At 36.4% G+C, this 16,402-nt stretch overlaps 2 protein-coding genes and 1 pseudogene across 4 annotated transcripts; 1 reads left to right on the top strand and 2 right to left on the bottom strand.

Moving 5' to 3' along the window:
• Window positions 1–28: 28 nt before the first annotated feature.
• Window positions 29–2,054, bottom strand: LOC110413405 (AAA-ATPase At2g46620 pseudogene; annotated as a pseudogene).
• A 2,657-nt stretch (window positions 2,055–4,711) lies between these two features.
• Window positions 4,712–8,403, bottom strand: LOC110413412 (uncharacterized). Its single transcript, XM_021424188.2, has 5 exons — window positions 7,991–8,403; window positions 6,721–7,021; window positions 5,995–6,153; window positions 5,555–5,850; window positions 4,712–5,141 (listed from the first exon to the last, which is right to left on the bottom strand). Exons 1-5 carry the CDS (start codon window positions 8,189–8,191, stop codon window positions 4,920–4,922), a joined length of 1,179 nt encoding a protein of 392 aa, XP_021279863.1. The 5' UTR covers window positions 8,192–8,403; the 3' UTR covers window positions 4,712–4,919.
• A 2,386-nt stretch (window positions 8,404–10,789) lies between these two features.
• On the top strand, window positions 10,790–15,253 carry YSL3 (YELLOW STRIPE like 3). Of its 3 annotated transcripts, XM_021427064.2 has the most exons (10): window positions 10,790–11,085; window positions 11,185–11,310; window positions 11,418–11,805; window positions 11,925–12,097; window positions 12,304–12,401; window positions 12,500–12,634; window positions 12,728–12,917; window positions 13,025–13,139; window positions 13,506–14,392; window positions 14,991–15,253. In XM_021427064.2, the coding sequence occupies exons 3-10, from the start codon at window positions 11,439–11,441 to the stop codon at window positions 15,030–15,032; spliced, it is 2,007 nt and encodes a 668-aa protein (XP_021282739.1). In that variant the 5' UTR covers window positions 10,790–11,085; window positions 11,185–11,310; window positions 11,418–11,438; the 3' UTR covers window positions 15,033–15,253. The 3 variants fall into 3 exon arrangements, with proteins under 3 accessions (XP_021282739.1, XP_021282731.1, XP_021282723.1); XM_021427056.2 differs by lacking the exon at window positions 14,991–15,253 and having other exon boundaries at window positions 10,792–11,085; window positions 11,424–11,805; window positions 13,506–14,816; XM_021427048.2 differs by lacking the exon at window positions 14,991–15,253 and having other exon boundaries at window positions 10,792–11,085; window positions 13,506–14,816.
• The last annotated feature ends 1,149 nt before the right edge of the window (window positions 15,254–16,402 follow it).

Raw genomic sequence — 16,402 nt, 5'->3', positions numbered from 1 at the left:
CATTATCTCCTTGCACTTGGGCAGAGACTGGAAACAGAGGCCAACTACTCTTAACTAAGTATTTTATATAATATTCTTTAACAAAAAATTAATATATTCAAAAGGTACATCAAAAACTAGACGCAATTTGATAAATCTCATTCTCCCTGAAAGGGGTGTCTACAAAGCGATATTCCAAATTGCAGAATCACGAATTAATAAAAAAAATAAATGTTTGATTCATTGAAAATTCTTTTTGTTACAAGCTTTTAGCTTCATGTCTTGAACCTTCTTTGTCAACTGAACCTAAATCTAAAGGCTCCTCTTTTCTCCTACTCCCCATCTTTAAAAGTCCATATAATTTTCGAAATTCTCTTACTGAATTATCCCGACTCAACACGTTTCCTTGATCACCCGTGTCGTCTGAATTTCGAACAGATTCGCTGTCATTCAATCTTTTACTGACCTTTTTAGCATTACTGCCCGTGGTTTGCAAAGCTGTGATGACTGATTTCAGGGCCCGAGTTGGTGAGCTTCTGTTAGAAATCATGATCTCGCCAATCTCAGCCGGACTTAAACTAGCCCCTCCCTGGAAAATCTCTTCGACATGCGGAAAAAGCTTATGTTCCTTGACACCTAAGTAACTATTAGCCAAACTCTTGAAGGCAGAGAAATCACATAGTGGAAATTGTATGTGAACATCAATCCTCCCCGGCCTCAGAACCGCTTGGTCGACCTGATCTTTGCTATTCATTGTGAATACCAACACGCGTTCCTCGCCGCAACAAGATACGATTCCATCCATGAAATTCAGTATCCCTGATAAGCTCACATCCCTTGATTTCTCCATCAAGAAACGGTCAAGATCCTCAACCACGATCATAGACCTACTGGTTGTTTGCAGCAAGAGCATCTTCAAATCAGAGTCGTCTGAAACTTTTGACAAATCAACGTCATACACATCAAAAGAGAGGAACCTAGCCATAGCAGCGACAAAGCTGGATTTTCCTGTTCCGGACGCTCCATATAGAAGATAACTCCGCTTCCAAACACGGCCTAACCTACGATAATATTGCTTTGACTTGAGAAACATTTCAAGATCAGCTTTGACCCTATTCTTCAGATCAACGTCCATGACAAGAGTATCAAAAGACGCTGGGTGATGGAACGGTACCGATCTCCACCGTCCATTCTGACCTGATGAATTCTCAACATTCATGTGCAACTTGATCTCTTTCTTCCTTTGATCAATATCATCAGCAACAGACAGTATGTGTTGGAGATACGGACGTAGAATTCTACGTTTATCGTTCTTTCTGAGCCTCAGCACGAACACTCTACTTCCATTGTTTTCCGATTTCTCGACGGTCCAGGTGACTCTGGCGCCAAGAAACGTATCCCCAATCGTCTGGTTCGTATCAAGGTGAAGAACAATATCATTTGACTTGGAACCGGTGAAAAGGTTGGTGAAATCCGAGTCTTCCAGGGAAGGGAGAGAGTTCAGATACGTAGAAACCTTGTGATAGAGCTCGTTGTCCTGGAAAAGATCGTTAAACTCTGGGACTCTGTACGATTGGTACACATGAAACCAGTCTCCCAAAGACCGCAAAAGCTTGAGAAGGATGTGTAACAGGGATGTTTTTGACAAAAAACGGAGGATCAAAAACAAGACCAGGATCGCAAACAATATCAGGATCATGTTTACCATCTTGGGGGGGTGAAGATGGGGTTGGATCCGATGGGAGGAGACCAAAAATGGAGAGGCTATAAAAGGCGAAATGGGGACGTCATTTATGGGGGCAACTCGGAATTAAGTCGGCTTGAGCCGGCAAGGGCACCACGGTCAAAGGCACGAGAAGCAGAGAGTTTTGGACTTGTGACTCAAGACTATTAGCATTAGGGCTTAAATTATAATTGAATAATCTGCTGCATTTGTGGCCAACTTTTTCAATGGTTTTGACTGGAACAAAAGAGCTTTGATTTTTCCGTGAATTTGGTGGCAATTTTAAAATTGATGATTGCTTTATACTAAATTCTGCAGCGTGTTTTTATGTTGTTTATAGTCTCTACGGTGAGGGAATATCGGGTTCGGATTATTTTGAAATATTTATTTGGAGAGTTGATGCTTCATAAAATTGATTTATTCCACTTCTAAGAAAAGGATAGAGGCTGAATAAAAAACTGAATACAAAGTTCGAGAAATGACAGAATCAGCAATCTACCAAGTTTCTCTATATTTTTCTGCTTGTTCCTTTGGATTTCTCCACCTGCTTTAAATTGGGCGGATGAACACATATCATGGTTAAGATTAAGGAATTGTCTCGATCTAATTGTATAGGAACAACTCACCCAAAAAAAGACTTTTGACTTTGCTCAAATCATGCAAGAGAGATAAAAAGCCTGGAGAAATGTAAAAAACATGGGAAAAAAAAAAGAGAAGGGAACCGGAAAGTAGGGGGAATGCGACAGGTAAAACAGAGCAATATTCAAAGCTTACAGCCCACAAACGCATTGTCGTCTTCTCAGCATTTATGAGTCCTTCGAAACGAGTAAGCTCAGCCTTTTTTCCTTCCTTTTTCAGTTAAAAGAAAAGCTCTGAACTTGTTTGTTTAAGTTATATTTTAAATTCATATTCAGGACAAACAGATGAACAGATTGCAAACAAAACTATAATGATTCCCAGTTGCCAATAGAATGACATGTTCTAACATTTTTATAATAATTATTTATTTTTTATAATAAAAAATCTTAATAAGATTTGTCGAAGGTGTACAGTACAGGAAAGAGGACCTTTTCTTTTAACTCAGATGCTAACGAGGACTTGACTGACACTGTTTATGACATAAATATTGTCAATTGAAATCACCTACTGTTTTCGTTTTAAATTTATTATTTTTATTTGCTTTTCACATATTTTTTTTTAAATTTGATTATAATGTATTTAATATTAAACTTTTTTTTACATAATTGATTCTTCATTATTTTTAAGGCCAAACAGTAAAAATATATATGAAAAATAATTTAAAAATATAAAAAAGTAAAAATAATAAATGTTAAAAAAATATAATTTTGAGACAATCTGAAAAGAAAAAAATACAAACAAAATGAAAACGGAAAAAGTAATAATTATATTTAATGCCAAAAAGTAAAACAAAATTATGAAAAATAATTGTAAAATATTTAAAAAAATCTCAAACCTCATTACCAATTTCGACTCACTGACACAAATCTCCATGAGTTGCCCCCTAGATATCAGATTTTGCAAAAGAAAAGAAAGAACATTTATGCCATGAACAAAAAAATGCAGTTGACAAAAACTCCCTTTAATCAATGTTTAATGATTTGGGAAATAATTTTAGCAGTCAATTATGCATTATGGTAACGTTTGGTATTTTATAATATAATATAATTATAGGTAACGTGATTGCAAGTAATGTGATTACAAGCAATGTTATTATAGAAAAAATAACATTACAGTGTTTAGTATATAAACAAAATAATGATTAAAATACAGAAAAAGTAATATTACAACGTTTGATTTACAAGTACTTTGTTGATAATGTAATGTTAATTTTTAAAATTACCTATAGTTATTAAAATATAAATTTAATATATTTATATTTTTTATTATTAATTTTTATATAATATCATATCTTAAATATATTTTTAATATCATAAATTTTATTTTCATTTATTATTATAATCTTATATTTTTATTTTTATTTTTTTAATATAATGTTTTATATTATATATTTTATTTTAATTTATTTTACCTATATTATATAAATTTTAATTTTTTATATTTTATTTTATTTTAATTTTTAATTTTTATATTATATATTTTATTTTAATATTTTTTATTTTAATTATAATATTATTAATAAAATAATAAAATTAAAAAATAAAAATATTTTTAAAAACATTACAAATGCAATCTAATGTGATTGCAATCTATGTAATATGATTGCATTAGTTTTGGACTACAATCATATTACATCTCTTGACTGTAATGTAATTGCATTGCAATCTTACATTACAATGATATATTACAAAATAAACACTGTAATATAATTTAATTAAACACATTACAAAAAATATACTCTCACTTTCTTCATACCAAACGCTACTTATATGTGTACATTTTCCTGCTCGAAATGAACTCTCGAGGTCAGAACCTGCATTTATGATAAAGCCTAAAGGTAGCATAAGACAGATGGGAAAGACTTGCAAAGTTGCAACATCCACGGCATGAGATGAGCCAAAGGTAAGGCTGGACCCGCCAGCTTCAAAATGGTACCCAGTACCGGGACTCCAACCCACCCCCATGCCATCACCGGCTCGTTATAAATTAACCTCAACAATCATTCCTGGCTGTTGCAACCGGCAAATCATATGAACAAAAGACTCTGAAAAGCAACCACTAATGATGAGAACAACATGCATTCAACATTATATTATTGCTTTCACATTATAACATGGGAGCTCCAACCCCCAAACCTAACCCCAAAATGGCTAGAACCATTCTTGTTTCAGGGATCTTCCCTATCAAGCAACAAAAAGTAGAATAGAACATCAAACCAGTCTTAACAGTGGTCCACCACATAACATCCCCATTAAACTGTATCAACAGAGTTTCTAAAAATATTACAACTAAAAGATTTCACTCGCAAGCTCCATTGGCATCGCTGCATCTAAAGTTAATGGGGGGGGGGGTGAAATTGGAGCCCAGGCGCCCAAAAGGCAAATTGAAATTACTTTAAATGAATAACTTGGTAACTTAACAGTTCTTATCGTTTCAAAGCTGCCATCACAAGCTTTACATAAGATGTCACCTCAAATGTTAATAAATGCTTTGCCAGGAAAAAGAATCTAATTTTCCGAGCATAGTATTACAGAACACGAGACTGCGAACCATAATCTGAGTTATAGAGATGAGAATTTCAGGCATCCTGAGAATCTGATTGAAGGTTAACAATTTGAAAAACTACAAGCTTCGAGAGTTCATTGATTGCAGCTTGAACCTGATAATCATCTGATTCTTTCTGCCTTGACCATCCAGATAACTGTGAACTTAACCTGGTATATTCATTTGCAGCAACCCCGGTCTTCCTCGATGTGGAAAGTACTTTCTCCAAATCAGTCTGTGATAATGGCCTTGGAGCCTGAAAAACAAATAATGGAACATAGAGAAGAAACTTAATAAGATAAATAATTAATGATATGTGGCTAAAGATATGAAGGTTAAAGGTAAGATACCAAAGTTCATCAATTCTGCATGGAAATATAACTTTTATTCATAGATATACGTTTAAGATAATAAAAAGATCTTCCTAGAATCTCATCATCTATGCCATTCCATCAAAAGCAAGTACTTGTGACAAAAAAGAGAAGTTTGATTCAGTTCCTCAACACACAACAGAAACGGGAGCTACCTCAACTAAAATATATTTTGAACAGAAAATTCATAGGTTTAAGATGATGAGTGAGATCATTCAGAGATATATGCTTAACCTCTGAAAAACTTGAGAAAGCACAGCACATTGACACAAAAAAGAAATATAATAAATACACTTACTCCAGACGGCTTTCCTTTCTTCTCATCATCTAGTAAGTCCCTGATAGGAAAGTATGCTGCTTTCTTGCAGAGTTCAAGAAGATCTGAACCTGTGAAACCTTCACACAAACTGGCTATGAAGTCAAAGTTGATGCCCTCTTCAACCTTCTCACCCTTCAAAATCACCTTCAGTATCTCAGCCCTCTCACTGCGATCAGGTATTCCAATCTCGAAAGCCTGGGGAAGACGCCTGAGTATGGCTTCATCTAGTTCTGAAGGACGATTTGTTGCAGCAAGAACCATAACTCGTGCATTCTCTGCACGACAATATACAATCATTAAATATTATATAATAAATTTAAAAATAGTACTTAAGCCTTTCATCACAAAATAAACAAAAGACAGTACTTTGTGGAGAAAGATACTAGACTATAACAGCTTTTTAGGTAAAAAATACTCACGATCAGTAGTAAAACCATCCCATAAAGCCATGAACTCAGTCTTCATGTTTGTCATTGCTTCATGATCTGTATTACGACGCTGTCCTAAAAAACTGTCAACCTCATCAATGAATATAATAGCAGGCTGGAGTTTATAAGCCAAGCTAAACACGGCGGCCACTGCAAAAGTAGAAGAGCAAATAAACAATACAATCTGAGACATAAAATGAACAGACTTGCATGAGGCCTTACATCCATTGCGAAAGCCAAATGAAATGATGATTAATTGATTAGAAAGGCCAGCTTACTGATACTTACATATGCAATGACCGTTTTCATCTTTTTCTTTTTTTGGGGAGTGAGGACAATTTTCAGAGTAAATTTTCCAGTAATCATGGCAGAGTAGATTTTAAAACAATGCAGGCCATCAAAAAATATTTTAAAAATTAAAAGAAGAAGAAGACTGGACATTGTATTTCCAGGACATGTTTAGATGACATAACCATTTTTGAGGCCTCAAGCAAAAAACATAGTATGAAACCATCTGGCATGACCTTAGCATTGTTGAGTTGGTGAACCTTCTCTTAGAAGAGTGCTTTTTCCCTATGTTAAACTCAACAGAACAAATAATAACCCCAAAAAAAACAGATTACGGTCCAATTTTAATCCCCTATAATGATACGAATCCAGGTATAGTCAAAAGAAATGCAAGCCACAAGGGATAGAGCAATCCTAATAAATACTTACCAAGTTTCTGTGCATCACCAAACCACTTGCTCATCAGATTTGAAATCCTCACATTTATAAAAACAGCTCCAGACTCCTTTGCAATGGCTTTAGCAAGCATGGTCTTTCCAGTACCTGGGGGTCCATATAACAAAACCCCTTTTTGAGGACCAAGAAGCTTTCCATGTGTAAACAGCTCTGGTCTCCGCAATGGAAGAATCACTAGTTCGTAGAGAGCCTGCTTGATGGATTCTAATCCTCCAATAGACTCAAATTCCACATCAATGTGATCAGGATTTATCACATCACATGCTATTACATCCTGTTAAAGTGGAAAAAATACAGATATGCCACAACCATAAAAGTTAACAGTTAGGACCCCTTACTTCTAATCTAACATTATATCTCAAAGCAAATATGCCAACAGCCTATATTACGGATGTATCAAGTAGGATGTTAACTGAATATACCATATATGAATTCAAAATAAATTCTGTAAGCATGCATCCAGAGATAAGATATTTTTAGACAAATAGTAGGTAGGATATAGACAAACATAATAAAAAGAAGAAAGGAAAACGCTAGCAAACCAGAAACATCACAAAGAAAACCTATAAGGAAACTATAGGCTAAGGGCTGCAAGAAAGTCTGAAAATATGTATGATCATGAGTTAGCATTCCAATTTCTGCAGAGTTTATTAGTAAGTGGCTGGTCAACTATTCTCCATTAGTGTGGATGACTTCTTTGTTAATTAGAACCTTGATGGTAATTGTGAAAATAGGGTAGGAAAATTTGCTTTTGCGTTTACATTTTACCTTTCATGACTATGCCAGGGTCTAGTGTGGTAGGACTGTACCATGGTGCCAAGCGAACCCTAACAAAACACATTATTTTAAAACTATATGGAACAACAATGTTTGAACTCGCTGTGTGCTGATGATTTTTAGTCGAGCATAATTTCCCCTTTTACCATTAGCTTTGGCTTAATAGCAACTTAGCAAATAACAAACAGGAACAATCAAAAGGAAGCTACCCTGATATCCCTTTCCCTTTAGCAAGATTTAATGATTCACTACTCAAATTCAGACAAAAGACACTGATTTCTATTCACACAAACAAAATTTTGCAATTTTTGAGCTTTAAATTCCATTCCAACTAAAGAAAACCCTAAGAAAATACTCAAGAATCAATAAAAACTCACAAATTAACGAAGCTTACAATAAAATTACACTTTGACCTAAAAGGAAACATATAAATATAACCATTTTCTTCATTTCCAAATAAAAGTACCTCGTAGGGATTGGTGTGAATTAAAGGACGACCCAAGCGCTTGGCAATTTCCTTCTTCTGCTCGAGTGCCTTTTTAGAAGCCTCCCGGTTGGGGTCGAGGTGTCGGAGCCCCGCGAAGAGGACCAAGCAACTAAGGGCGGCGCTGGCAGCGTACAAAATCAGTTCTTGCAGGAACTTTGTCTCCGACGACGATGAACCCATCTTTCACATATAATTTATTTTTTCAGTATATTATATATCGTAAAAATCTTATTAATAATAGTATTTAGGTTTTAATATAGAAGACGAAGAGGTTTTCGCTTCGAAGAAAGTACTTAGCAATGAAGGAAAGGGAATAGGCTTTAATTTGGTTAACTTGGTCGGTACTCGCGAATAAGGAAGCAGAAACGAGAAGGAAGTCTATGCGTTCTCGACGTTATATGATATAAGGTTTCCAGTAAATTCCATTTCTTTTCCTTTTTTTAAAAAAAAATAAATTTTGCCGGGCTCGTGCTCATGCCATTGGGTCTTGCATCCCCTCGGTATGATGAGCCGCAAACTCCAAATGAAGCGAACTCATCTCTCCACCCCTCGGCCCTCAGTCCAAGCCCAAAAAAAACAAAAAGGCTTAGACTAAGAAACTTAAATTTTTTAATACTGAATAAAGATAAGAGATAAAAAAAGAATATCCAACCCAAATTTCTAATTTATAAATCCTATGGTCATGTTCCACTCACAAACCTTTCCGCTTTTGATGCATACCACTCGACTTTAACATTAATTAACGTGAGGGGACCGAAAGAAAAGTGGCAAGAGACTAGAAAAAATACTAAAGACCATTTTGCTATTATATTTTATTTTGATGAGGTACCTATTTATTTGTTTATTGTTTTAAAAAGCAACGAAAACGACACAGAAACATAAGCTCTGTTAAAATTATGAATTCCTTTCACGTGCAATAATAATAATAATAATTTATTATTTAAGCTTAGGATCCTAATATAGTATTAGTCCATGTGACTATTATTACTCAACAGAAAGAAGGAGCGGATGCAATTGTCTTAAATTCTTTTTTGCCTTGATCGTGTCTCAATAAAATTATCTCCAATTAGGCAAAAAAAGAAAAGAAAAAGCAACTGAATATAGTTCCATGTTGTACTGCCCTCTTTGATTTGAAGTAACTATAGTACAACATCTTCAGATAATTAGGTTAGTCCAGTTATGCCAACCAAAGTGGTATGTCATTTATCACAAATCTACTTGTGCCAGCCAAGTTTGGGTTCTTTTGGTTTCATCCATCAACGTCACAGCTCACAAAACTACAATGGAGATTGCTACTTGCTTGCTAGCCTCATTTTGTGCTATCTCCTCAACTTTGAAGATGATTCCGACAAGAACAAAAAGTTCAACTGTTACAAAATTCCTTGCGTCTCCAAATTTGCTTCATCCTCCGATTGGGCCACTCGAAATTAACTTTTCCATAATCTGCAACATTCAAATAGAAAAAATCAATGATACCAAAAAGAAATGTAAAAAAATATGGTACTACCACGTGTAAATATCCCTTCTTTGAAAAGTGAAAAAGGGTGAGGAATAATAATAACATAAAAGAAAAAGGCCGAGGTAGTGATTAAAATTCGACGTCAATGGATTGACGATGGATACTCCGCATCTAGGGCTGCGAATGTTCTCATGTTGGAGCTTGGTTTGTTTAGATTCGGGTTCGTTTTGTGTTTCATAAATATTTTTAAAATAATATTCGAGCTTGATTCAATTAAAATAAATAAAAAAATATGAATAATAATAAACAAAAAGAGTTATTACGAAAGTATGATTATAGTATTATTCGATCTTAGTCGAATAATAAACAAGGTTGTTCAAAATCATTCATTTACCTTCTTAAAACGAACGTGAACGGTGAACTAACCTAATTTTACTCGTCAAACTATTCAGTAAACGCACGGGTCTTCTCGACACTCGTCTTAAGCAACTCCAAGGAAAGACACGTGTGCAAACAAGGTGTCCTTGAAGCATTCTTTCTGTCTGCATGCTTTACACGCCAGGAAAGTCCATTTATTCGTCCTTACTCCTTATTACATTATTATTCTTAGTCTTCAACGGATTTTATTGCTCACTCCGTTTTATTTGCGTCGTCGTTTTTACTCTATTTACTATTTACTATTATTTAATAATTTGTAAACAAAAATATTTTACAGGACAGTTAGGATTTTTTGTTACGGTATTACAGATTTCTTAAATTTTGTGCCAACAAGCACGCTCGACAATGAAACCGGAAGCACAAAAGTCCACTTGTCAACAGAAAGTGATATCTAAGGCCAGGCAAAGGCTTTGATCCGACGCCATCAGATATGGGGCACCCTTCCAGGGGCCTCACCGTCTTTATCTAGATTTGCTGTCTCTGAGTGTTTGAGTCTTTATATTTTAATTTTGTTGCATGTGCCATGTCGTGAAAGCCACACGCCTTTTGATAGTACTCGGCGCTTTCAAGCCAAAGTAGTCGAACTAGTTCGAATGAGTCACTTCGAAATGACTCCCATTTCCATTTCCATTTCCATTTCTATCCCACTCTTTCTCTCTCTGGAAATTGGAATACTTGCTTTGATGGGAGTCAACGTCAAGGATCAAAATTTATGTCTAAACAAACATTTGTTGAGATGTATCGGGGTCAATGGGGGAGGGTTGAGAAATGTACTGCAAAGCATGTTTTGTACTACTCTGCAGTACATGCAAAGGGTCTTGAAGTCTTTTACTGCTATATTTTCTGTTGGGGTTGGTAACCTGTTGTTACTATGATATAAGACCAAGCAATTTAAACTTTGCCGAATTGCAAAGTCTTGGATTTGCTCATTTTGAGATACCCTGTTGAAGATTTTGGAGTGATCTTGGCTCAGGTGCGGTATCCAATGCCCTGGTGATATTGCATTGAATTGAATTTAAGTACCGCTTTGGCTTTTTCTGGGCCGTGTGGATTGCTCGTGGTCCTCTTGGGGTGTTTATTACTACTCGATCCGTTGAATTGAAACACTAAACTTGGATATTTGCGGTTTCTTTTTCCTGGTGTTTTACGGGTCAACCCGAGGAGTGATATGCATAAGGTAAGAGATCAGTGAGTATTTTATTGCTTCTTTGGTATGTTCTTAGATTACAAAAACTGAAAAGCTAATCCCAATTTGATGTTGTTTAATGAATTCCAGTCAATACGATGGAGAAGAATTAGAAGAAACAAATTTGAGCCTGTCCTAGTCTTTTTCCGAGGGTCTGGTCTTTGCTGAACTCCAGCAAAAGAGGAAAGCAAGAAGAGGAAAACCCTGCTCACTGAGGTAAGATCTTTGGTGGCTGTATAAGTTGAGTTTCACTGTATCTGTTCTCGCTTGCAACTGGACCTGCTGAAAATGAGATTTTTGTTTTGATTGGTTACGCTTGTAAGAACCAGATTTTATCCAATCCAATGGGAACCACGAACATGGAAGAGATGAAGGAGATTGAGAGAGTCCAGAGAGAAGATCTAGAAGAGAAGAATACTGAGACAGAGGATTTGAAGAGAATTGCACCCTGGATGAGACAGATAACAATACGAGGGCTCATTGCTAGCTTCCTTATTGGTATCGTATACAGTGTGATAGTCATGAAGCTCAACCTCACAACCGGGCTAGTTCCCAACCTCAATGTCTCGGCTGCTCTTCTTGCCTTTGTACTTGTTAGGTCGTGGACCAAGCTGCTTCAAAAGGCTGGATTTGTTGCAACTCCATTTAGTCGACAAGAGAATACTATAATTCAAACCTGTGCGGTTGCTTGTTATAGTATTGCTGTTGGAGGTTTGTGTTCTCTTATCAAGTTAATTTGTTGTTTGCAGTCCATATTTTCTTCCTTTTGGGTAAATTTTATTCATACCATTTCACTTGTTTTTGTTTTCTCCATCAATTATTGAATGCAGGAGGTTTTGGGTCATATCTGTTGGGTTTAAACAGGAAGACATATGAGCAAGCAGGCGTTGATTCAGCAGGCAATAATCCGGGGAGCATCAAGGAACCTGGGATTGGTTGGATGATCGGTTTTCTCTTTGTGAGCAGCTTTGTTGGGCTTCTGGCATTGGTTCCTCTAAGAAAGGCATGTCTATTGCTTCTATTTTCCTATCTTTCTATTCAGTGTTTCCAAGATAAATTGATGATGGATTCATTTGCAGCGATTTCGTTGAGTCTTAGATGGTAATCCAGGTCTTAATTCGTTAAGATCATTGTATCATCTTTATAGTCAACAATGATTTCCCTTTTCAGACATGCAATAATCTGGTCATGTGATTTTTGTTCTGTCAGATCATGATAATTGACTACAAATTGAGTTACCCAAGTGGAACTGCTACCGCTGTTCTGATAAATGGGTTTCATACCCCTAAAGGAGACAAGATAGCTAAGTATGAATCTACCATTCTGAATTCTTTTCTTCTCAAATTAAACACCAAACAGGTTTTGAGTGTGACATAACTCAAACATGTAATGATTCATCTTGCAGGAAGCAGGTGCATGGGTTTCTGAAATTCTTTTCACTCAGTTTCCTCTGGGCTCTCTTCCAATGGTTCTATGCAGGTGGAGATAGATGTGGATTTGCTCAGTTTCCTACATTTGGTTTGAAAGCGTGGAAAAACTCGTGCGTACTGTAAATTTTTTCTTCTCCATGTTTGCATCTTACCACTCACATATCTTGCTATAATCATTAATTAGCGAAAATCCAATTTTGCAGATTTTACTTTGATTTCAGTATGACTTACATAGGAGCAGGAATGATCTGTTCACATCTTGTAAACTTATCTTTGCTCCTTGGAGCGGTGCTTTCTTGGGGGGTAATGTGGCCACTAATAGGCGGGCTCAAGGGAGAGTGGTTCCCTGCAACTTTACCAGAAAGCAGCATGAAGAGTCTAAATGGTTACAAGGTCTGCAGAGACATTTTCTTTTCATTTTGAAAGCAGAGCTTCTCCCTTAACAATAACTTGGAACCAATTTTCGTACTCATTTCTTACTATTTCCACTCGTCACTCAGGTATTTATTTCTATTGCTCTAATCCTGGGGGATGGGCTCTACAATTTTCTGAGGATTCTGTTTTTCACTGCCAGAAGCATTCATGTCAGAGTGAAAAATAACAACAGCAAAACATGTAAGCCATCAACTTCATAACGTGTCTTTTTCTTTGGCTCTTGTCCAGCTTAGCACTTCACTAATTTTCTCCTCACTAGTTATAGCTACTATTTCATCTGGTGCTAGAGGTGCTGATTGCATTTTACAAGGGTACTTAAGCAATCCAAATATTCTGTTTTCACATTGAGGTGGTTGACTGCCCCTTTTTATCATGATTTGACATGCTGCAACAGTGCCCATTTAACTTGGGAAGTGCTAAACCAGAGATGGGTCACCATTTTCTCATAGAGTCTTTGGAGAATAAAAATTTAACAAACTCTTCCTTTTCTATATTGCTGTCAATAGAGAATTACAACTTTATTAACTTAATTTGCTTGTAACGCAGTTTCTGATAGCGAGAAGCATCATGTGGATGTTCTTCAGCGAAATGAACTATTCGTAAGAGAGAGCATTCCTATGTGGGTAGCATGTTTAGTATACACCCTTTTTTCTGTCATCTCCATCATTGTGATACCTTTGATGTTCCCTGAACTAAAGTGGTATTATGTAGTTGTTGCTTACATTCTTGCACCATCTCTAAGCTTCTGCAATGCTTATGGTGCTGGTCTGACTGACATGAACATGGCCTATAATTATGGAAAAGTAGCCCTCTTTGTGCTAGCTGCCTTGTCTGGAAAGGAAAATGGTGTGGTTGCAGGACTTGTGGGCTGTGGTCTGATTAAGTCCATTGTTTCTATCTCTTCTGATTTGATGCATGATTTCAAGACTGGTCATCTAACTCTCACTTCTCCAAGATCCATGCTCCTCAGCCAGGCAATTGGAACAGCCATTGGCTGTGTTGTAGCTCCTCTTACATTCTTTCTATTCTATAAAGCTTTTGATGTGGGGAATCCTGATAGTGAATACAAAGCCCCATATGCCCTCATTTATCGAAATATGGCAATTCTTGGCGTTCAAGGCTTCTCTGCCCTTCCCCAGCATTGCTTGCAGCTCTGCTATGGGTTCTTTTCCTTCGCCATAGCAGCCAACTTGTTGAGAGATTTTACTCCCAAGAATATTGGGAAATGGGTTCCCCTTCCAATGGCTATGGCCGTGCCTTTCCTAGTTGGTGCTTATTTTGCAATTGATATGTGTGTGGGGAGCTTGGTTGTGTTTGCATGGCACAAGCTAAACGGCAAGAAGGCAGGTTTGATGATTCCTGCTGTTGCTTCTGGCTTGATATGCGGAGATGGGTTGTGGCTTCTTCCTTCTTCTATCCTTGCTTTGTTTAAGGTTCGTCCTCCTATCTGCATGAACTTTCTGGCAACAACATAGGCTATGTTATGAGGACACAGAGAAAGAGAGACATTGGAGAGGTTATGTTAGTTACAGTTAGCAAAAATTAATCGCAGTTGAAATGCAAAATAGATTACCGACCAGAATACGGTTGATACACCACTACACAAGGTGTGTAAAGGCAAAATTTTAGATATATGTATTTAAGCTGCTCTAAAGTAATACTTCGTATATGCCTGAAGTGGCAGGAAAAATTAGTTAGCTGTGATGTATATCAAAAGGTTGTAATAAGAAATCAGCTTAGATGATCAATAAGGATCAATTCCATGTATGATTTCCCAAGGTAAAGCATCCTCTCTGTTAACTCACACAGTCATTGACACAGTTTACTTGTCTTACTGGATACAGTCTTCTTAAAGCATTAATAGTTGTCTTGTTTGTACTTCAAAATATGGAACAGCCCTTTGCTTAATTATATATACTTGTACCTGAAGAGCTGTATATATATATATATATATGAATAATCAATGACATTTCTATTTTGCTGTCTGCATGAAGCCATGAACGTTTCTTCCTTTTTCTTTTTTGCTGGCAGAGCCAGAGTGTGAATAACAGCTACATAGCCAGAAATTGTTAGCAAAGGAAACAATACTGCAAGTCTACTCTGATGGGAATGAACTTCCTTGGGCTCTGCTGAGAATCAACAGAAAAGCTCATACCATCTCGTGGGATTAACATTCAACAAAAATACTACAGTTTTGTGGCATTTAGTAAAGCTTTTTGTCTTTATGTTTCGTAAGGGAAGATTGAACAATGGAAGAACAAAGATTTTCCTCACTGATGGGATCAGAAATTAGGAGTTAATAGAATTCTGTGTGGTCAACACAAAAGATTTTGAATTTAACCTTTTTTTTTGAATAGTAATATGATTTCATTAAATCAAGGGTGTGAAGAAGCTCACTACCCTGAGAGCAAGTCCAAACATACAAAAATCTGAAGATGAAAGGGGTTTGATTGGTATATCCACTTTTTGCAATATACCCGAATCAAAACTCGAAATCCCTTTCATGGCTACACGCCATCCTGTCCAAAAAGAAAACGAAAGCCCCAGAAACATAAGGGGGAGGAACAAGAAACGGCAGCACTAAACTCCCCCCATCCACTGTGCACAATGAGTAACAACTGAGCCTCCCCTTAAACAAAGTAAAAATCTCAGAACTCAAAATTTGCAGAAAAGATTCACAGCCCAAAAACATTGCTGGCAAATCGAGGAAAAGAGTGGAAGGAAAGCATAATCAGAAACGATTGTCACAGCCATACTCCACCATCAAGAAAACTACTTCAAGCTGCACGTCCCCTAAATTTTAGATCACACAGAAAGTGCTCTGACCAAGGCTCATTGCATTTTTGGCGAGAGTGTCGGCCTCCTGATTGAAGTAGTTTAAACCCAATGATTGAATTTAACTTAAGCTACAGATCTTTAGACTGGAACTTGATTGGAATTCAATTGAATTATATTTCTCAAATTTAAACCCAATTTAGAAAGATAACCAAACTTATTCAAACTTGACCTAAAACATATGTTTATCAAAACTTAGATGTACTTGATTTATATATTCATATTTGATACATAAATTAAATTATAACATATATAAAACTTAATTAGAATATGAACTTTTTGGACTTAAGTGATAAGAGAGTGATGAAATTGACATAGAGGATTGAAATTATGACAGTGAACCGAATTGAAAGAAATGTCCACGTTATGAGCGGTTTCAGCTTTGAGTAGGTACATTCGTCATGGTCAGCCTTTCATGCTTAGATATGTGCCCATTACAGGATAGGAAGTTGTGATGAATAGAAGATATGAATGAAGGATCGTATCTTCTCCGTGGTCCCTTAAGGCTAACACCCCAAGGCAATTCCTTGCGTTAGATGTCAGGATTTGGGGACAAGTTCAAGTATGACGGCTCTTGCAAGTGTAAAGACAAGTCAAGACTATCGCCT

This window comes from Theobroma umbraticum, unplaced genomic scaffold, assembly GCF_002168275.2.
Source record: "Theobroma umbraticum cultivar Fairchild unplaced genomic scaffold, ASM216827v3 scaffold_30.0, whole genome shotgun sequence".
NCBI lineage: Eukaryota > Viridiplantae > Streptophyta > Magnoliopsida > Malvales > Malvaceae > Theobroma > Theobroma umbraticum.
Note: the sequence above shows the minus strand (reverse complement) of the source record. Positions and strands in the feature narration are given on the sequence as shown.